The sequence below is a fragment of the Oncorhynchus mykiss genome, unplaced genomic scaffold (genome assembly GCF_013265735.2).
Source record: "Oncorhynchus mykiss isolate Arlee unplaced genomic scaffold, USDA_OmykA_1.1 un_scaffold_85, whole genome shotgun sequence".
Lineage (NCBI taxonomy): Eukaryota > Metazoa > Chordata > Actinopteri > Salmoniformes > Salmonidae > Oncorhynchus > Oncorhynchus mykiss.
In genome coordinates this window covers 273,046-295,760 of record NW_023493658.1, presented here as the reverse complement: position 1 = coordinate 295,760, position 22,715 = coordinate 273,046, and the positions used below count along the sequence as shown (strand labels likewise).

Sequence of the window (22,715 nt, the reverse complement as noted above, 5' to 3'; positions counted from 1 at the left end):
TTCTCTCAGGGACCTGTTAGAGAGGTGATCCACTAGGAACCCTTCTCTCTGGGACCTGTTAGAGAGGTGATCCACCGGGAACCCTTCTCTCAGGGACCTGTTAGAGAGGTGATCCACTAGGAACCCTTCTCTCAGGGACCTGTTAGAGAGATGATCCACTGGGAACCCTTCTCTCTGGGACCTGTTAGAGAGGTGATCCACCGGGAACCCTTCTCTCAGGGACCTGTTAGAGAGGTGATCCACCGGGAACCCTTCTCTCTGGGACCTGTTAGAGGTGATCCACTGGGAACCCTTCTCTCTGGGACCTGTTAGAGAGGTGATCCACTAGGAACCCTTCTCTCTGGGACCTGTTAGAGAGGTGATCCACAGGGACCTGTTAGAGGTGATCCACAGGGAACCCTTCTCTCAGGGACCTGTTAGAGGTGATCCACAGGGAACCCTTCTCTCAGGGACCTGTTAGAGAGGTGATCCACTGGGACCTGTTAGAGAGGTGATCCACTGGGAACCCTTCTCTCTGGGACCTGTTAGAGAGGTGATCCACTGGGAACCCTTCTCTCTGGGACATGTTAGAGAGGTGATCCACTGGGACCTGTTAGAGGTGATCCACTGGGACCTGTTAGAGGTGATCCACTGGGAACCCTTCTCTCTGGGACCTGTTAGAGAGGTGATCCTCTGGGACCTGTTAGAGAGGTGATCCACTAGGACCTGTTAGAGGTGATCCACAGGGAACCCTTCTCTCAGGGACCTGTTAGAGGTGATCCACTGGGAACCCTTCTCTCTGGGCCGTGTTAGAGAGGTGATCCACTAGGAACCCTTCTCTCTGGGCCGTGTTAGAGAGGTGATCCACTAGGAACCCTTCTCTCTGGGCCGTGTTAGAGAGGTGATCCACTAGGAACCCTTCTCTCTGGGCCGTGTTAGAGAGGTGATCCACCAGGAACCCTTCTCTCTGGGCCGTGTTAGAGAGGTGATCCACCAGGAACCCTTCTCTCTGGGACCTGTTAGAGAGGTGATCCACTAGGACCTGTTAGAGGTGATCCACCAGGAACCCTTCTCTCTGTTCCAGCCGACATGCAGTGAAATACAACGTAGCTGACGACAACTAGTAACCCTTTGGTTGCCGGGATTCTGTTTCTAAACAGTCCCATTCAGGGTTTAACCAGAACTAGTTGAACGGGAGGCAACAGACTGGCTTCAATGGCTCAGCTGGTTGTTGCAGAGTGACGGCGTTCACCACCCGCCTGACTTACAAACGGCTGTAATGTGTGTAGACGGAGTACAGAAGTTTAGTAGCTCCGTTATTCAGAGTTCTAGGTTCCCATCCCCATCAGGAACATGTGTAGACGGAGTACAGAAGTTTAGTAGCTCCGGTAATCAGAGTTCTAGGTTCCCATCCCCATAAGGAACATGTGTAGACGGAGTACAGAAGTTTAGTAGCTCCGGTTCATTTAATCAGAGTTCTAGGTTCCATCCCCATCAGGAACACACAGCAGACTTCACTATGTCGTAGTTAATGTCCACATTTCACATGCTGGTGATAACTGTAGTTCCACAGCTTACCACCAGGGGACATTGGATGGCATTTCAACTGGTGAGGTAGGAAGTGATTTATAATGTGTAGAACACCACACAGAGGCAGAAAAGAAGGGCAGATTATTTTATTGCACATAGGCTGACAGTTTGAATATAAACTACTGTATTGGGACTGATGCTCTGTAAATAACTGGGTCAGTTGGTAGTACGTGGCACCATGCCAGGGATATGGTTTAGTTTCCTACTGGGGCCACCCATACAATGTAGACACACACTACTGGAAGTTTGTTTTGGATAAAATACATCTAGATCCTGTTTACATTACAAATGAAATGTACCGTGATGCTATTTAGAACAAACGCTCATCTCTGACGTATACAGTAAGGAATCACGTTGGCTCTATTTAGTGGTATTTCTATATGCAATGTTCAATAATGTTTTTGTACTGAACAAGTATCAGTAGGCATTAATGATACACCTGACCAGAAAAGGACATATATATATATATATATATATATATATACACACACAGTAAGAGCAAAATCCCCCTCTGCAGTTGAGGAAATGCTGATGAACATTACAAAACAAGTTTAACACGTATTCAGACACCTTTACTTTCCCCACATTTTGTTACAGATTCATTTTAAAATGTAATACTTTTCATCAATCGACACCCACAATACCCCGTAATGACAAAGCAAAAACATTTCCATAAGTATACAGCCTCAAGTGTTCTTGAGTATGACGCTACAAGCTGGTCACAGCTGTATTTGGGAAGTTCCTTTCAAGCTCTGTCAGGTTGGATGGGGAGCGTCGCTGCACAGATATTTTCAGGTCTTTCCAAAGATGTCCGATCGGGTTCAAGTCCGGGCTCTGGCCGGACCACTCAAGGACAGAGACTTGTCCCGAAGCAACTCCTGCGTTGTCTTGGCTGTGTGCTTAGGATCGTTGTCGTGTTGGAAGGTGAACCTTCACCCCCCAGTCTGAGGTCCTGTGTGCTCTGGAGCAGGTTCATCAAGGATCAGTCTGTACTTTCTGTTAATCTTTGACTCCATCCTGACTAGTCTCCCAATCCCCACAGCATGATGCTGCCACCACCATGCTTTACCATAGGGATGGTGTCAGGTTTCCTCCAGACATGACACTTGGCATTCATGCCAAAGAGTTCAATATTGGTTATCATGGTTAGAGTCCTTTAGGCAAACTGCAAACGGGCTGTCATGTGCCTTTTACTGAGGAGTGGCTTCCACCTGGTCACTCTACCATAAAGGCCTGATTGGTGGAGTGCTGCAGAGATGATTGTCCTTCTGGAAGGTTCTCCCATCTCCACAGAGGAACTCTGGAGCTCTGTCAGAGTGACCATCAGATTCTTGGTCAAGGCCCTTCTCCCCCGATTGCTTAGTTTGGCCGGGCGGACAGTTCTGGGAAGAGTCTTGGTGGTTCCAAACTTCTTCCATTTCAGAATGATGGAGGCCACTGTGTTCTTGGGGACCTCCAATGCTGCAGAAATATTTTGGTACCCTTCCCCAGATCTGAACCACGACACAATTCTCTCTCGGAGCTCTACGGACAATTCCATTGTCATGCACTGTCAACTGTGGGACCTTATATAGAGACAGGTGTGTGCCTTTCCAAATCATGTCCAATCAATTGAATTTACCACAGGTGGACTCCAATCAAGTTGTAGAAACATCTCAAGGATGATCAATGGAAACAGGATGCACCCGAGATCAATTTCAAGGCCCATAGCAAAGTATTGCTATAAGTGATGTATTTCTAAAAACCTGAATTGACTTTGTCCATTGTGGAGTATTGTGAAGATTGTGATGAAAAACATAAATTTTAGAATAAGGCTGTAATGTAACAACATTTTGAAGAAAGTCAAGGTGTCTGAATACTTCCCAAAATGCACTGTAATACTTCAGAATATTTAGGCAAGTAAACTCCTAGTTAGCCGGCTAACCCCTTGATCCTGCTCTGTAGGATTACCCGCTTGAACTGAAGCAGCCCAGGACAATAGTAGCAGGTAGGGTGCAATCATCACAGTGTCAGAGGTACAACAACAGCACCTCTACTGTAGACAGGAACCATAGAGCCTAGTTTCAGCAGTCTGTCCAGTCCAATCATCACAGTGTCAGCGGTACAACAACAGCACCTCTACTGTAGACAGGAACCATAGAGCCTAGTTTCAGCAGTCTGTCCAGTCCATTCCTCTCGGTCTCTCCTTCAATCCGAGTGTTTTAAATCGATAACATGACTTCTGAAAAGTAAGCTCACACCAAGCGGGTAGTCTCCTCGCTATTTCCCTCCTCCTGTTCTCCAGTCATCATACTCCAGAGAGATGGGTTCGGACTCAGAGGGACAGTGGCGCTTCTTTTCTCTCCATCCCTCGTTCTGTTCCCTCCATCCCTCGTTCTGTCAATCAAATGTCCATATGATCCACTTCACTCCTCCTCCTGCTTTTTAAAGCTGAAGTCACACACCAGCGAGAGGTGATCGGAGGGGTAGTTGTACGACGGAAGCCTGTTGGGGCCAATCTGTTCCTCTGTAGGCATATCCAACACGGCGTCCACACTGAACGCTTCTCTAGAGTACCAGATATAATCCAATGTGTTGCAACACTCTCCCGTCGGCCGGATCTTCCACGTGGTGTAGGCCGGTTCCGAAAGCCCGTCCCGGCTTAACCGTTTATAGGCGGAGTCAAGGATCAACGGTGACGAGGCGAAACGCTGGTAGACGTCCTCGGAAGGCACAGCGTTGAAGTCGCCGCAGACGAGGAGAGGGGTGTCTGGGGCGACGCCGATGGGACCCGAAGGACCCCCCGGTGATTGGGTGAGGGTGGTGAGGTTCCGGAGAAGGTCGGAACCCTGGGCACTACGGAGGCATTCCCAGCCGCTCCGGGCTTTGAGGTGCGTCACGGCAACACACAGCCGCCGGCCTGTCACCCTGCAACGCAGCGTCGTGACGACCGCCACCTGTAGGGAAGACAAATGCATTAAACAGGTAAGGGTTTACGTTCCAGTCTGTATTTTTTAACAATCTACACAAACAGTGGCTGTCCAGGAGGAGGGTTGACCTCTGACCTCTCTTGCCTGTTATAAAATAGGATCCTGTCGGAGTCCTTCATTCCTTGAGGTAATCGACGTGCTTGTAAATCAGAGTTTCCATCCTATTAGACGTTGTCAGACCAGTGATTTACTTCAAGGAAGGAAGGACAGTTCAACTAGGCATAGTTTTACAGACCTGGTTGGTGGGTGTGAAAAGGGCACACAGCCGGACATTCACACTATCCACCAAGTCCAACCGGGCTTCATCGTAGAACAGAGCACATCCATCCGGACCGTTGTTGCCCTTCACATCCAAACACGGAGACCAGGGCTTGGGGCAGAAGTTGCCGCGGTAACCCAGGCTGGCCAGGATTGGCTGGAAGGTGTCGTAGTAGTGGTCGACTTCCTGTAGACACAGGATGTGAGGCCGGTAGGTGAGGATCTCTTCTAGGATGAGGTATTTACGCTCCGCCCAGTTCAGGGCTTCCAGGGGACAGTTGACGAAACTGTCCATGCCTTCACCTAGAGCTGGAGGGAGAGAGAATTCATCCGTCAGTCCATCCATCCATCTCACTGTCCTCGATGCCAATTAAAATGAGCAATAATATACCATTTAATAGCCCTGAATGAGATGAAACGTTCATGACTATTTTTTGCTAAAGAAAGGCTACAATTTAAAAACCATATTTACCTTGAGCCAGTATGTTCCACTGCATAACTCTGATGGTCCTCTGGGTGGCATCGTTGTCCACTTCCTCCCTGTCCACCTCTCCCTCCCCGGGGCAGATGAAGGCTCTGAGGAGGCGAGGAGGCCTGTCCCGTAGAGCCTCCTCACACTCCCTCAGCAGCTGCAGGGGGTGCCCCCCCGGGGGAGAGTGACACCCCTGTGAGGGGGAGGGGTGCTGGGCCAGCGGGGTGGTAGTGGTGCTGGTGCTGACTAGGGTCTGGGCCAGGGAGCTGTAGAGTCTACTGGCACCACTGCCCATTGGACAGACTGGAGAGAGACAGAGAGAGGGTGTAGGGAGATAGAAAACATTGTAGGGGTTGAGTTACAACAATAACATGATCATGTGATATTTCACAGGACACTTTAATCCAATACCAAGTCCCAAACTATTTTAACCACAACTCTGTGATCCCCACAACATAGAACCACACAAAGGGCCAACAAGGGTAGCCCGAGGTTGATTCCATCCCAGAAATAGGTGTCAGTCTCTAGGGAGAATAAGTCCTGCGAACCCTGGGCCTCACGTCCCCACGTGCCTGGTTCCTCACACTGTAACAGGGCCTAGTGTTGTACTGATCCATGTCTACTGAAGCTTTTCCCTACACACTGATCTTAGGTCAGTTTTCCCTCCAGCCCTTTATGGTTAAGGATTTGGGGAAGCTGATCCTAGATCTGTGCTTAAGGGTGACATTTATCCTCTCTCTCTCAATTCAGGGAGGATCCGACTAACCTAATCCCCTTGGTCAATCAGGAGTAAGTTCAAAGGTGAGATTGGGGTTGTTGCCAGGTGAAGGGGTAAAGGTCACCTATTGACTCGCCATTTGACTTGGAACACAGAACATATTGACAACCAAAGGCCTTTTTGTTTTCGCCCCAGAAAGTTGTCTATGAAAAACACTATCTGAATAGGACATCTATGGGTGGACTATCGGAACGGTGTGTGTGTTTGCAAGGCAAATTGTGTGGTTCAGTTCATGTGTGGATACAGAAAGACTGCTTGTTAGCTGGTTCTGACTGCCACAGCTGGCTGATGTGCCTTACCTTGTCCTGGGACAACAGTAGCTCTGTGTGCTATGAGGGAGTGTGTGTGTCATCTCTGGTTTCAGACAGTCAGTGTATATATATGTGTGTTTCCTTCCTCCATAGTGTGTGTGTCTCATCTCTGGTTTCAGTGTATATGTGTCTTTCCTTCCTCCATAGTGTGTGTGTGTCTCATCTCTGGTTTCAGACAGTCAGTGTATATGTGTGTTTCCTTCCTCCATAGTGTGTGTGTCTCCTTCCTCCATAGTGTGTGTGTCTCCTTCCTCCATAGTGTGTGTGTGTTCTTTTGGCTCCGTCTCGCTCCACTTTCAGTCGGTGTGTGTGTGTGTGTGTGTGTGTGTACTATTTATTTCCCTGCTGTCAGTTTGTGTGCCAGTTCCTCTTTACTCTCAACTAGTCACATGCACCAGTGACCCTACAGCCCAGTTTGTAGTGACTGTGTGTGTGTGAGCACATGGACAACAGTATGCTGTGAGATAAACATGACTGTCAGCTGACTGCGTGTTCCTCTTCTTGCCCACTCTGGACACATGAACCAGTAAGGCTCAGTTTATAAAGGACTCCATCTCCCAGCTCTCACATGAACCAGTAAGGCTCAGTTTATAAAGGACTCCATCTCCCAGCTCTCACATGAACCAGTAAGGCTCAGTTTATAAAGGACTACATCTCCCGGTCTAATGGCAGCTTGTAGTTGGACTACATCTCCCAGCTCTGTCTAGTCTTCATTGTTTCTAAATTCTAGTTGAATCTCTGATGGCCTTCAGTTGAACTGGATCAGCCTCATCTAGTCCCCTGACATTAGTATCTCTCTACCTCAATACTGATCTAGGGTCAGTATGGTTATTAACCTCATGATGGTAAAAGGTTATGTCTGGCGAAGGGTGATCTGATCCTAGATCTGTGGTTAATGGAAACTCCTGAGTATCTATGAATGGTGAATCAACCCATATAAAAGGGGAAAGGTGATCTGATCCTAGATCTGTGAATGGTGAATCAACCCATATAAAAGGGGAAAGGTGATCTGATCCTAGATCTGTGAATGGTGAATCAACCCATTTAAAAGGCGAAGGGTGATCTGATCCTAACTGGTGTTTCGGCTCCCAAGAGGAGCAGTTGTCTAAGGCACTGCATCTCAGTGCTAGAGGTGTCACTACAGACCCTGGTTTGATCCCGGGCTGTATCACAACCGGTCGTGATCGTGAGTCCCATAGGGCAGAGTACAATTGGCCCAGTGTCGTCCGGCTTAAGGGAGGGTTTGGCCGGGGTAGGCTGTCATTGTAAAATAAAAATTTGTTCTTCACTGACTTGCCAAGTTAAATACAGTTAAATAAAACAATAATGTATGAGTAAATCAAAACCTAAAACGATTAGGTAGGTTACTAAGCAACAAACAGACCTTTTGTTGACATTACCACTAAAACCTCATCTCTGTGCCAAGACCAATAGCCATCCAGAAACAGTCAGTGGTCAGCAGTTTAACTATCTGCTGTTTGTTCTATTGCTGATTCCTGACGATCTCATACTGGCCCATAGGTCCTGAGGATCTCATACTGGCCCATAGGTCCTGAGGATCACATACTGGCCCATAGGTCCTGAGGATCTCATACTGGCCCATATGTCCTGAGGATCTCACACTGGCCCATAGGTCCTGAGGATCTCACACTGGCCCATAGGTCCTGAGGATCTCATACTGGCCCATAGGTCCTGAGGATCTCATACTGGCCCATAGGTCCTGAGGATCTCATACTGGCCCATAGGTCCTGAGGATCTCATACTGGCCCATAGGTCCTGAGGATCTCATACTGGCCCATAGGTCCTGAGGATCTCACACTGGCCCATATGTCCTGAGGATCTCACACTGGCCCATATGTCCTGAGGATCTCACACTGGCCCATAGGTCCTGAGGATCTCACACTGGCCCATAGGTCCTGAGGATCTCACACTGGCCCATAGGTCCTGACGATCACACACTGGCCCATAGGTCCTGAGGATCTCACACTGGCCCATAGGTCCTGAGGATCTCATACTGGCCCATAGGTCCTGAGGATCTCATACTGGCCCATAGGTCCTGAGGATCTCATACTGGCCCATAGGTCCTGAGGATCTCACACTGGCCCATAGGTCCTGAGGATCTCACACTGGCCCATATGTCGTGAGGATCTCACACTGGCCCATAGGTCCTGAGGATCTCACACTGGCCCATAGGTCCTGAGGATCTCACACTGGCCCATAGGTCCTGAGGATCTCACACTGGCCCATAGGTCCTGAGGATCACACACTGGCCCATAGGTCCTGAGGATCTCAAACTGGCCCATAGGTCCTGAGGATCTCACACTGGCCCATAGGTCCTGAGGATCTCACACTGGCCCATAGGTCCTGAGGATCTCACACTGGCCCATAGGTCCTGAGGATCTCACACTGGCCCATAGGTCCTGAGGATCTCACACTGGCCCATAGGTCCTGAGGATCTCACACTGGCCCATATGTCCTGAGGATCTCATACTGGCCCATATGTCCTGAGGACACACCACATGTCCCTCCCTATCTGTTGCTCTGAGACCAGGACATGGTTGTTTACCAGGGTGTGATGAGCAGGTGCATGGTTTGAACCAGAGCTATGGTAACCAGGTCAGACACAGTGATGGATAAAGGTTTTGCTCGTAAACAAATACTGCACGTCGGTCTACATGTTCAGTGTGTGTGTCGGTCGCTGACTAATGAACCACATGCATCATATGGATATTTTCCAACAGGATCCCTAGTCTCCGACCCCTAGTCTCCGACCCCTAGTCTCCGACCCCTAGTCTCCGACCCCTAGTCTCCGACCCCTAGTCTCCGACCCCTAGTCTCCGACCCCTAGTCTCTGACCCCTAGTCTCCGACCCCTAGTCTCCGACCCCTAGTCTCCGACCCCTAGTCTCCGACCCCTAGTCTCTGACCCCTAGTCTCTGACCCCTAGTCTCCGACCCCTAGTCTCTGACCCCTAGTCTCCGACCCCTAGTCTCCGACCCCTAGTCTCTGACCCCTAGTCTCTGACCCCTAGTCTCTGACCCCTAGTCTCCGACCCCCAGTCTCCGACCCCTTATCTAAACAGATCTGAATCACTACTGCACCTCGTTCTGAACGAAGTCCCTCCATCTAAATGAATGGCAGCTCTGAAGACTCATCACAGAAAGACAACAGAGTTTACATACAGAGAGATGTCGCTAGCATCCCAGTCCCTTTGCTTCACCTTAACAGTGACCAAGACAACTGTGTGCTTCTCAACCAACATAAACACCTCTGTGTTGACCCACTAGGGGCCCTCGCAAAGTCTGACCTTATTGGGTGAAATAGAACACCCCTCCCCCCAAACAACTCCGCTCTCAACCAAACAAGGATCACACTACAATTTAAGAAAACATCACACACACATCTACCAAAACATGAGGATATCCACAACAATATGAAGGAGAATTCATCTGTTACATGACAACATCCAGGAGCTCAATCAGTTCAATAAACACCAGTGGTACTTGTAGTGTACTGGTGTTTCCCTTTTAATTCACTGTCAGATAATCCCCATCTGCAACAAGTCACCTCAGACGTAAGAGAGCCTTTCCCATTACAACGACCAATATAAAACCTGCTAACACAAGACTTTAATAAACACCAGTGGTACTTGTAGTGTACTGGTGTTTCCCTTTTAATTCACTGTCAGATAATCCCCATCTGCAACAAGTCACCTCAGACGTAAGAGAGCCTTTCCCATTACAACGACCAATATAAAACCTGCTAACACAAGACTTTAATAAACACCAGTGGTACTTGTAGTGTACTGGTGTTTCCCTTTTAATTCACTGTCAGATAATCCCCATCTGCAACAAGTCACCTCAGACGTAAGAGAGCCTTTCCCATTACAACGACCAATATAAACCTGCTAACACAAGACTTTAATAAACACCAGTGGTACTTGTAGTGTACTGGTGTTTCCCTTTTAATTCACTGTCAGATAATCCCCATCTGCAACAAGTCACCTCCGACGTAAGAGAGCCTTTCCCATTACAACGACCAATATAAAACCTGCTAACACAAGACTTTAATAAACATACCACAGTCATGCTCACCCATAGTTTCCATCAGTCTCTTCCTTCCGTGTGTATCTGACTGACAGTCTTGAGAAAGAACCGGCAGTAAAATGTTGCTCAACGTTTGATAAACACTTGGTGTCTCGTCTCTCGTCGAGTGTCTGAGAGACGTACTCAGTGTGTTTCTGAGTGAGCTCAATGTTCACTACACCTTATAACCCAGAGGGAGGGAGGGAGGGAGGGCGGGAGAACAGAAAGAGGGAAGGGAGGGAGGGAGGGAAGGGGAGAGAGAGAGAGATTAGGAGGGAGTGAGGGCAGCAGTCCATATGAGGCGTCACCACAGATCATGTGCTTGGGGACAGGATATAAAGCTACACAATCTCAACCGCTGATTCACACACACAGGGTGCGTTCTTGTATAAACAGACGTAGACGTAGGGAGGGTTATTTCACCACACAGGGTTTGTGGTTTGGTTCATGATAATAGAGTTAGTGGAATCAATGCCAGTCCTTAGCCAACAGCGACTTCAGCGTCACACACAGTTCCTCAATACGTCCAGAGACAGAACGGTGACATGAGACGTCCACAGACCCGTTGTATCTGCTCATGTTCCTGACCACAGATGACGTAGGAAAAACACATTTATTCAAGCATTTCAGAAATTTAATTTTTCCACTTCATATTGTGTAACTGTCCTCTCCTCTCCTATCGTGTCTAACTGTCCTCTCCTCTCCTATCGTGTCTAACTGTCCTCTCCTCTCGTGTCTAACTGTCCTCTCCTCTCCTATCATGTCGAACTGTCCTCTCCTCTCCTATCATGTCGAACTGTCCTCTCCTCTCCTATCATGTCTAACTGTCCTCTCCTCTCCTATCATGTCTAACTGTCCTCTCCTCTCCTATCGTGTCTAACTGTCCTCTCCTCTCCTATCGTGTCTAACTGTCCTCTCCTATCGTGTCTAACTGTCCTCTCCTATTGTGTCTAACTGTCCTCTCCTCTCCTATCGTGTCTAACTGTCCTCTCCTATCATGTCTAACTGTCCTCTCCTATCATGTCTAACTGTCCTCTCCTATCATGTCTAACTGTCCTCTCCTATCATGTCTAACTGTCCTCTCCTATCATGTCTAACTGTCCTCTCCTATCATGTCTAACTGTCCTCTCCTCTCCTATCATGTCTAACTGTCCTATCCTCTCCTCTCCTATCATGTCTAACTGTCCTATCCTCTCCTCTCCTATCATGTCTAACTGTCCTCTTCTCTCCTATCATGTCTAACTGTCCTCTCCTCTCCTATCATGTCTAACTGTCCTATCCTCTCCTCTCCTATCATGTCGAACTGTCCTATCCTCTCCTCTCCTATCATGTCTAACTGTCCTCTTCTCTCCTATCATGTCTAACTGTCCTCTCCTCTCCTATCATGTCTAACTGTCCTCTCCTATCATGTCGAACTGTCCTCTCCTCTCCTATCATGTCGAACTGTCCTCTCCTCTCTTATCATGTCTAACTGTCCTATCCTCTCGGTCTCCCTATCTTGAGGGAGGATGGGGAGTAAGTCTCACGGATTCCCCTAATCTTTGTCGGCTGGGTAGCAGGACTTTCATGCCCGTACGGGAGTTGTAGCAATGAGACAACATAGTAGCTACTAAACAATTGGATACCACGAAAATGGGGAGAAAAATATATTTTTAAATGAAATGAAACAGATGGAGGCCCAGCTAAAATAGTCAATAAAGTTTATTCACGAGATGTCATATCTTATCGGAGAGAAGGGCAGAGACAGAGACAGAGACAGACAGACAAGGGCATATCAGAGCAGTAGACAGACAGGCAGACAGAGAGAGAAGGGCATATCAGAGCAGTAGACAGAGAAGGGCAGATCAGAGCAGACAGACTGTGTGAGAAGGGTAGATCAGAGCAGACAGACTATGTGAGAAGGGTAGATCAGAGCAGACAGACTGTGTGAGAAGGGTAGATCAGAGCAGACAGACTGTGTGAGAAGGGTAGATCAGAGCAGACAGACTGTGTGAGAAGGGTACATCAGAGCAGACAGACTGTGTGAGAAGGGTAGATCAGAGCAGACAGACTGTGTGAGAAGGGTACATCAGAGCAGACAGACTGTGTGAGAAGGGTACATCAGAGCAGACAGACTGTGTGAGAAGGGTACATCAGAGAAGCAGAGGGGATGGAACACACAGTACACTGCCAGGGTGGAAATGTCAATGTGTCACGCACGGATAAAGTGACACTGTCTGAGTGAACATCTCTCTGAGACGGTGTGTGTGTGTACTGTGTGTACTGTGTGTGTGTGTACTGTGTGTGTACTGTGTGTGTACTGTGTGTGTGTGTGTGTGGGTGAGAGAGAGTACATACCAGTGTGTCCTTCAATTAAATGCCAGATAACTTTCCACTGGCTTACCTGCTCATGTCATTTCTATACCACTTGGCCCTAATATTAGAAATTAATAGACCAATTAACTCATACATACATACATACATACATACATACATACATACATACATACATACATACACACAACCAGTTGAAGTCGGAAGTTTACATACACCTTAGCCAAATACATTTAAACTCAGTTTTTCACAATTCCTGACATTTAATCCTAGTAGAAATTCCCTGTCTTAGGTCAGTTAGAATCACCACTTTATTTTAAGAATGTGAAATGTCAGAATAATACTGGAGAGAATGATTTATTTCAGCTTGTATTTCTTTCATCACATTCCCAGTGGGTCAGAAGTTTACATACACTCAATTAGTATTTGGAAGCATTGCCTTTAAATTGTTTAACTTGGGTCAAATGTTTTGGGTAGGCTTCCACAAGCTTCCCACAATAAGTTGGGTGAATGTTGGCCCATTCCTCCTGACAGAGCTGGTGTAACTGAGTCAGGTTTGTAGGACTCCTTTCTCGCACATGCTTTTTCCATTCTGCCCACATATTTTTGATAGGATTGAGGTCAGGGCTTTGTGATGGCCACTCCAATACATCAACTTTGATGTCCTTAATTAAGCCATTTTGCCACAACTTTGGAAGTATGCTCGGGGTCATTGTCCATTTGGAAGACCCATTTGTGACCAAGCTTTAACTTCCTGACTGATGTCTTGAGATGTTGCTTCAATATATCCACTTAATTTTCCTACCTCATGATGCCAACTATTTTGTGAGGTGCACCAGTCCCTCCTGCAGCAGCACCCCCACAACATGATGCTGCCACCCCCACAACATGATGCTGCCACCCCGTGCTTCACGGTTGGGATGGTTTTCTTCAGCTTGCAAGAATCCCCCTTTCTCCTCTAGATATAACTAGACCCATCTAACTAGACTACACCCATCTATACAACTAGACTACACCCATCTATACCACTAGACTACACCCATCTATACCACTAGACTACACCCATCTATACCACTAGACCTATCTAACTAGACTACACCCATCTATACCACTAGACTACACCCATCTATACCACTAGACTACACCACTAGGCCCTAGATATAACTAGACTACACCCATCTATACCACTAGACTACACCCATCTATACCACTAGACTACACCCATCTATACCACTAGACCTATCTAACTAGACTACACCCATCTATACCACTAGACTACACCCATCTATACCACTAGACTACACCACTAGACCTATCTAACTAGACTACACCCATCTATACCACTAGACTACACCCATCTATACCACTAGACTACACCACTAGGCCCTAGATATAACTAGACTACACCCATCTATACCACTAGACTACACCCATCTATACCACTAGACTACACCCATCTATACCACTAGACCTATCTAACTAGACTACACCCATCTATACCACTAGACTACACCCATCTATACCACTAGGACCTAGATATAACTAGACTACACCCATCTATACCACTAGACTAGACCCATCTATACAACTAGGACCTAGATATAGCTAGACTACACCCATCTATACAACTAGACTACACCACTAGACCCATCTAACTAAACTACACCCACCTATACAACTAGGCCCTAGATATAACTAGACTACACCCATCTATACCACTAGACTACACCCATCAATACCACTAGACTACACCCATCTATACCACTAGACTACACCCATCTATACAACTAGGCCCTAGATATAACTAGACTACACCCATCTATACCACTAGGCCCTAGATATAACTAGACTACACCCATCTATACCACTAGGCCCTAGATATAACTAGACTACACCCATCTATACCACTAGACTACACCCATCAATACCACTAGGCCCCAGATATAACTAGACTAGACCCATCAATACCACTAGGCCCTAGATATAACTAGACTACACCCATCTATACCACTAGACTACACCACTAGACCTATACCACTAGACTACACCCATCTATACCACTAGACTACACCACTAGACCTATCTAACTAGACTACACCCATCTATACCACTAGGACCTAGATATAACCAGACCCATCTAACTAGACTACACCCATCTATACCACTAGATTACACCCATCTATACCACTAGACTACACCCATCTATACCACTAGACTACACCCATCTATACCACTAGACTACACCACTAGACCTATCTAACTAGACTAGACCCATCTATACAACTAGGACCTAGATATAACTAGACTACACCCATCTATACAACTAAGACCTAGATATAGCTAGACTACACCCATCTATACCACTAGGCCCTAGATATAGCTAGACTACACCCATCTATACAACTAGACTACACCACTAGACCCATCTAACTAGACTACACCCATCTATACAACTAGGCCCTAGATATAACTAGACTACACCCATCTATACCACTAGACTACACCCATCAATACCACTAGGCCCTAGATATAACTAGACTAGACCCATCTATACCACTAGACTACACCCATCTATTCCACTAGACTACACCACTAGACCTATCTAACTAGACTACACCCATCTATACAACTAGGACCTAGATATAACTAGACTACACCCATCTATACCACTAGACCCTAGATATAACTAGACTACACCACTAGACCCTACATATAACTAGACTACACCCATCTATACCACTAGACTACACGCATCTATACCACTAGACCCTAGATACAACTAGACTATACCCATCTATACCACTAGACTAGACCCATCTATACCACTAGGCCATAGATATAAATACACCCATCTATACCACTAGGCCCTAGATATAGCTAGACTAGACCCATCTATACGACTAGGCCCTAGATAACTAGACTACACCACTAGACCCATCTATACCACTAGACTAGACCCATCTATACCACTAGGCCCTAGATATAAATACACCCATCTATACCACTAGGCCCTAGATATAGCTAGACTAGACCAATCTATACCACTAGGCCCTAGATATAACTAGACTACACCACTAGACCCATCTATACCACTAGACTAGACTAGACCCATCTATACCACTAGACCCTAGATATAGCTAGACTAGACCTTTAGGACCAAACATTGGCTGGCTATATAAATGATGGTTAACACTGATACTGCTTGACTGCCCACACAGAACTCAATGTTTTTTGTAATGACACGTGATGTGAGAGATACTCAACAGTTCCCAAAACCACTCTACCATCATACAACCTCGAGGTCGTACCAGGTCCGTCCATCTCACACCAGGTCTCATACCTACAGAGAACGGGATGTCATTTGAAGAAGGATGTCTTAGCTGTTCCATCCATTGTCTACAAAACATTCCGGCTACGCTGTAGAATTCCAGAATAGAACACCGCTGGGAATGTCTTCTGAAATCAAACACACACCACCATTCTACAATACAGGTTTCCAAAAACATAACCTCTACAGATGTATTTAAACACAGCTAATCCTCTACTATATTACACAACAGCTGCCTCAGATACACAGACATGGTGTGCCATCGACTAGTTCTGGTTAAACAGGCAGGCTTGAACATGCCTGGTACTAACTGGGAGGGAACCATATGTTCTGATTACTCAACTGTTACATAGCCCTCGGTAAAAGGACCAGAGCCAACAGGAGGCTGGGTGTCAACCCAGTAACCCAGCTAGTAGGTCTCTACTGGAGCGCGGTGAGGGATGGGCCCAGTAACCCAGCTAGCAGGTCTCTACTGGAGCACGGTGAGGGACGGGCCCAGTAACCCAGCTAGCAGGTCTCTACTGGAGCACGGTGAGGGACGGGCCCAGTAACCCAGCTAGCAGGTCTCTACTGGAGCACGGTGAGGGACGGGCCCAGTAACCCAGCTAGCAGGTCTCTACTGGAGCACGGTGAGGGACGGGCCCAGTAACCCAGCTAGCAGGTCTCTACTGGAGCACGGTGAGGGACGGGCCCAGTAACCCAGCTAGCAGGTCTCTACTGGACCGCGGTGAGGGACGGGCCCAGTAACCCAGCTAGCAGGTCTCTACTGGAGCGCGGTGAGGGACGGGCCCAGTAACCCAGCTAGCAGGTCTCTACTGGAGCACGGTGAGGGACGGGCCCAGTAACCCAGCTAGCAGGTCTCTACTGGAGCACGGTGAGGGACGGGCCCAGTAACCCAGCTAGGAGGTCTCTACTGGACCGCGGTGAGGGACGGGCCCAGTAACCCAGCTAGCAGGTCTCTACTGGAGCACGGTGTGGGACGGGCCCAGTAACCCAGCTAGCAGGTCTCTACTGGAGCACGGTGAGGGACGGGCCCAGTAACCCAGCTAGCAGGTCTCTACTGGAGCACGGTGAGGGATGGGCCCAGTAACCCAGCTAGCGGGTCTCTACTGGAGCACGGTGAGGGACGGGCCCAGTAACCCAGCTAGCAGGTCTCTACTGGAGCATGGTGGGGGACGGGCCCAGTAACCCAGCTAGCAGGTCTCTACTGGAGCACTGTTTCCACTGGGTGATCTAGACATCTACCCGATCAGCCTCCTACAGCGTTTCCACAGGGTGATCTAGACATTACCAGATCAGCCTCCTACAGCGTTTCCACTGGGTGATCTAGACATCTACCCGATCAGCCTCCTACAGCGTTTCCACTGGGTGATCTAGACATCTACCCGATCAGCCTCCTACAGCGTTTCCACTGGGTGATCTAGACATCTACCAGATCAGCCTCCTACAGCGTTTCCACTGGGTGATCTAGACATCTACCCGATCAGCCTCCTACAGCGTTTCCACTGGGTGATCTAGACATCTACTCGATCAGCCTCCTACAGCGTTTCCACTGGGTGATCTAGACATCTACCCGGTCAGCCTCCTACAGCGTTTCCACTGGGTGATCTAGACATCTACTCGATCAGCCTCCTACAGCGTTTCCACTGGGTGATCTAGACATCTACCCGATCAGCCTCCTACAGCGTTTCCACTGGGTGATCTAGACATCTACCCGATCAGCCTCCTACAGCGTTTCCACTGGGTGATCTAGACATCTACCCGATCAGCCTCCTACAGCGTTTCCACTGGGTGATCTAGACATCTACCCGATCAGCCTCCTACAGCGTTTCCACTGGGTGATCTAGACATCTACCCGATCAGCCTCCTACAGCGTTTCCACAGGGTGATCTAGACATCTACCCGATCAGCCTCCTACAGCGTTTCCACTGGGTGATCTAGACATCTACCCGATCAGCCTCCTATAGCGTTTCCACTGGGTGATCTAGACATCTACCCGATCAGCCTCCTACAGCGTTTCCACTGGGTGATCTAGACATTACCAGATCAGCCTCCTACAGCGTTTCCACTGGGTGATCTAGACATCTACTAGATCAGCCTCCTACAGCGTTTCCACTGGGTAATCTAGACATTACCCGATCAGCCTCCTACAGCGTTTCCACTGGGTGATCTAGACATCTACCCGATCAGCCTCCTACAGCGTTTCCACTGGGTGATCTAGACATCTACCAGATCAGCCTCCTACAGTGTTTCCACTGGGTGATCTAGACATCTACCCGATCAGCCTCCTACAGCGTTTCCACTGGGTGATCTAGACATTACCAGATCAGCCTCCTACAGCGTTTCCACTGGGTGATCTAGACATCTACTAGATCAGCCTCCTACAGCGTTTCCACTGGGTAATCTAGACATTACCCGATCAGCCTCCTACAGCGTTTCCACTGGGTGATCTAGACATCTACCCGATCAGCCTCCTACAGCGTTTCCACTGGGTGATCTAGACATCTACTAGATCACGGAAGGGATTTGCTCGTGGCTAAAATGATTAAGTAAGTAAGTTAGGTCGGCCACACCATAAAGGGGCAGAGCCTACAACAGTGTTGCCACTAATGGGTTCCATCTATCCATCTCTAGAAAACTAAATTAAACGTGGCGGTTTCCCGGACACGGATAAAGCCTAGTCCTGGACTAAAAAGCACTTTCAATTGGGATTCTCTAAAGAGCTTGCTTTTTAATCCAATGCCTAACCACTATCCAGGAAACCACCCCCAATGGTTTTGTCAGAGTTCTGCCATGAACAGACACAGGTCTGAAAGAGTCTGGTACCAACACGCAGGCCTACACGTCTTAGGAAAGTGTAGGAGCACGGTGAGGGAAGGTGTAGGGCAACAAGTTTGTTGAAGGCCCCAGTGCAGTTTGCTCAAGGCCCCAGTGCAGTTTGCTAAAGGCCCCAGTGCAGTTTGAAGCTAGGGGGCACTATTTTTATGTTTGGAAAAATAACGTTCCCAAAGTAAACGGCCTATTTCTTAGGGCCAGATGCTAGAATATGCATATAATTGACAGATTATGATAGAAAACACTCTAAAGTTTCCAAAACTGTCAAAATTGTGTCGGAATTAAACAGAACTGATATTGCAGGCTAAAACCTGAGGAAAATCCAATCAGGAAGTGCCTGTTTTTGAAACCTCTCTTGTTATGCATCCCTATTGCCCATTTAAAAGGGATATCAACCAGATTCCTTTTTCTATGGCTTCCCTAAGTTGTCAGCCTTTAGACATAGTTTCAGGCTTTTATTTTGAAGAATTGGCGTGAACGACCACATTGCGTAAGTGGATGGGGGCTCTCAGTGAGTTGTGCGCAAAAGAGAAATGCGGCCATTGTTCCTCCCGGTCCTAGTGAAAAGCCAACTGTCCCGGTTGATATATTATCGAATAAATATTTGAAAAACACCCTGAGGATTGATTATAAAAAATGTTTGACATGTTTCTGTGGACATTATGGATATAATTTGGAATTTTTGTCTGCGTTGTCGTGACCGCTCTTTCCGGTGGATTCCTGGGCATAACGCACCAAACTAACGGAGGTATTTGGATATAAAAAACTATCTTTATGGAACAAAAGGAACATTTGTTGTCTAACTGGGAGTCTCGTGAGTGAAAACATCCGAAGATCATCAAAGGTAAACGATTCATTTGATTTCTGCTTTTCTGATTCGTGACCGAGCTACCTGATGCTAAGTGTACTTAATGTTTTGTCTAGTGATCGATAAACTTAAACAAACGCTTGGATTGATTTCATGAATATTTTCTAGTAATATTATTTGACTGTGGCGCTACGCTATTCAGCGTTGCTGATGACAATTATCCCGGATCCGGGATGGATGGTTCAGAGAGGTTAATCCAATTGAGAATCTGTGGTATGACTTAAAGATTGTTGTACACGAGCGGAACCCATCCAACTTGAAGGAGCTGGAGCAGTTTTGCCTTGAAGAATGGACAGAAATCCCAGTGGCTCGATGTGCCAAGCTTATAGAGACATACCAAGAGACTGTCAGCTGTTATTGCTGTGAAAGGAGGCTCTACAGAGTATTGACTTTGAGGGGGGCACGCTCCAGTTCAGTTTTTTGTCTTATTTCTTTCACAAAAAATATTTTGCATCTTCAAAGTGGTAGGCATGTTGTGTAAATCAAAGTGATTGTACAACCCTCCCCCAAAATCTATTTTAATTCCAGGTTATAAGGTAACAAAATAGGAAAAATATCAAAGGGGGTGAATACTTTGACAAGTCACTGTACATCAAACAACATACAACAATCTTACCCACAAGCCCCAGAGAGAGAGAGAGAGAGAGAGAATAAAACAGTTTGCTTGAGAGTAGAGTGGTATTCCATAACTGTTCCAGAGCCATGAAAAAGATCGAGAAAATGAAAGAGAGTTGAGCAATGAACCAACAGTAGAAGAGGTTCAACTTCAAAAACATGGTTAGAATCCTGGTAGACAGGCTACTGTTGAAACGTTCTATAAAACATGGTTAGAATCCTGGTTGACAGGCTACTGTTGAAACGTTCTATAAAACATGGTTAGAATCCTGGTTGACAGGCTACTGTTGAAACGTTCTATAAAACATGGTTAGAATCCTGGTAGACAGGCTACTGTTGAAACGTTAACTTACCAGACTGGAGCTATCGTATCCTCAGCAGATTCACTGTGTGTGCGTTTCTTACTCCTGCGTGTCCAGTATGTGTGTGTGACCGTGTGGAGAAGCGTGGTAGCGCTGTGCTTTTCAACAGCTGCACTACAAGGTCATTGGAATGAGTCAGTGTGAAAACATGGGTTCTACTGTCACCTACTGGTGAACTGGAGAAACAGCAGCTATGTAAATGACCGTTCAAGGTATGTTGGCGCAGGGCCAGAAGCAAAAGCCTCCACACGCAAAGGTGAGATAGAGAACCAGGGGGTAGCCTTTTCAAATCAGAGGCTGTGCTGGATGGATGTCTGCTGTTTCTCCTTCTCTAACATACCTGACCCAAATCTATGAACCCAGCTCCTGGTGTTAGAGTAGGGCTGGAGCAAAAGCCTGCAGTTGCCATGTGAAAGGCGGAGGAGAGCCTTTGAAGTAATGCAAGCGCTTTGGGGGTTAAATGATTGGAATGACGTTTAGAATTTGTGGAACAAACATGCACATTCCCAATTTACATAAATGGAGGCATTTATGTATATATAATATTCTTATAGTTTAAACGAGATTACCCCTGATACAATACCACTGGACATGAATCATTACTTTGTTGCATTTTCTAATGATGCTTTTAGAGTAGTTACCAGCTTCGCTTCTCTCAACAACAGCACAATTAACTATGTTGTAGTGACTTGAACCCAACACTTAACGACCTCGTCAAGAGGTTTGGACCTCCTTGCGTAACGGGTTTTGATTTGACCCGATTTCGAGTCCCAATCGGGGCCACCCCCCGAATTTGCTAGGATATCTAAGTTACATCTTTACAAGATGCCCATCTTTAAATCAGTAAGAGAACATTTCAAACTTTAGCATTAAGTCTTGGATCGATAAGAGTAGAGACACCATTTATCTGACTCGTTGAGTGATTGTGCTGTAACATTGTTACTAAACCAACTCACCGTTTCCGGAACCTGCGAAGCGTTCCTGCCTTGTTTGGATCGCAGGTTTCTTCCGTTTATTGTTAAGATTATCGCTGTAGGTCTCCGAATAATAAGGAGAACCCGCCCGTGAATTCAGCAACCCCGGGTTCATCACGAGCATGCCGTGGTTGGACGCACAGAAAGCCGGTAACTCTTTAGGCAGCGTCAGTAGACTACTTGACAGTCGTGACGCCGCAAGACTTTGATGATACATGGCGTTTGCAGGTGGTGGTTCCGTCTCTTTTTCACCGGGGCTTTGCCCACCTGTGGGGTAATCACTGTTTATCTCCCTGTGTGCGTGCATGTCGCGGATCGGATTACCGGTTAAAAGATATTCAAAAACGATGTTAACTTCTCTTTAGTAGTCTTGAGCCTTATGAGATTGGGCAAAAGGCGACACCTAATGTCTCCAGCTTCAGAAAAAGGACACTTCCCGTCACTCTTTCGTAACTAGGGACTCCGCTTCTCCTTTCATAATAACAGCAAGGCCTGCCAAGCAGGTTTGGGTGTCACTTAGTACAGAGGTTCTGTAACCACTTCTGATTCTGAAAGAAAAAAATATTCTGAAAGTAGCATTACTCTCTTTACACTGGCAACCATATACAACGCATATCGTGGTACTTGTGAAAAGTCAAGGAATAGAATTACATTTTAAAATCCCTAAAAAATAAATACTGCATGGGTCTTAGTTTAATTTGCTTCCGCCTTGATCACACCGACAGTGTTAGGCATTTTTAGTACACCGTAAGTACCTTCGTGTCCAATGGAACGTTGCGTTTGCCCTGCAGTGCGTTCTTTGTTGCGCGCACGGTGACGTATGCGTGAAACTGTATGCGTTGACGGCTTGACAGAAATGGTAGCAGAAGGTGAATGTTGAACTTTTGTTGCACACATATCCAGATGATGCTTCGTACTATTTTGCGCTCAGTGTGATCAAGGCGTTAGTCCTCTATCGCAGGGTTTCTGAACTCGGTCC

The 22,715-nt window shown here is 47.0% G+C and overlaps 1 protein-coding gene across 4 annotated transcripts; it reads right to left on the bottom strand.

Annotated features, from left to right (window-relative positions):
- Window positions 1–3,139: 3,139 nt before the first annotated feature.
- LOC110497192 (nocturnin) lies at window positions 3,140–20,868 on the bottom strand. 4 transcript variants are annotated; one of them, XR_005041626.1, is made up of 5 exons: window positions 10,436–10,614; window positions 5,269–5,571; window positions 4,774–5,105; window positions 3,686–4,505; window positions 3,140–3,599 (listed from the first exon to the last, which is right to left on the bottom strand). XR_005041626.1 is itself a non-coding variant. In XM_021573182.2 (4 exons), exons 2-4 carry the CDS (start codon window positions 5,561–5,563, stop codon window positions 3,975–3,977), a joined length of 1,158 nt encoding a protein of 385 aa, XP_021428857.2. In that variant the 5' UTR covers window positions 5,564–5,571; window positions 20,754–20,868; the 3' UTR covers window positions 3,140–3,974. The 4 variants fall into 4 exon arrangements, 3 of the variants coding, with proteins under 3 accessions (XP_021428857.2, XP_036827812.1, XP_036827813.1); XM_021573182.2 differs by lacking the exon at window positions 10,436–10,614 and adding an exon at window positions 20,754–20,868 and having other exon boundaries at window positions 3,140–4,505; XM_036971917.1 differs by having other exon boundaries at window positions 3,140–4,505.
- Window positions 20,869–22,715: the final 1,847 nt, after the last annotated feature.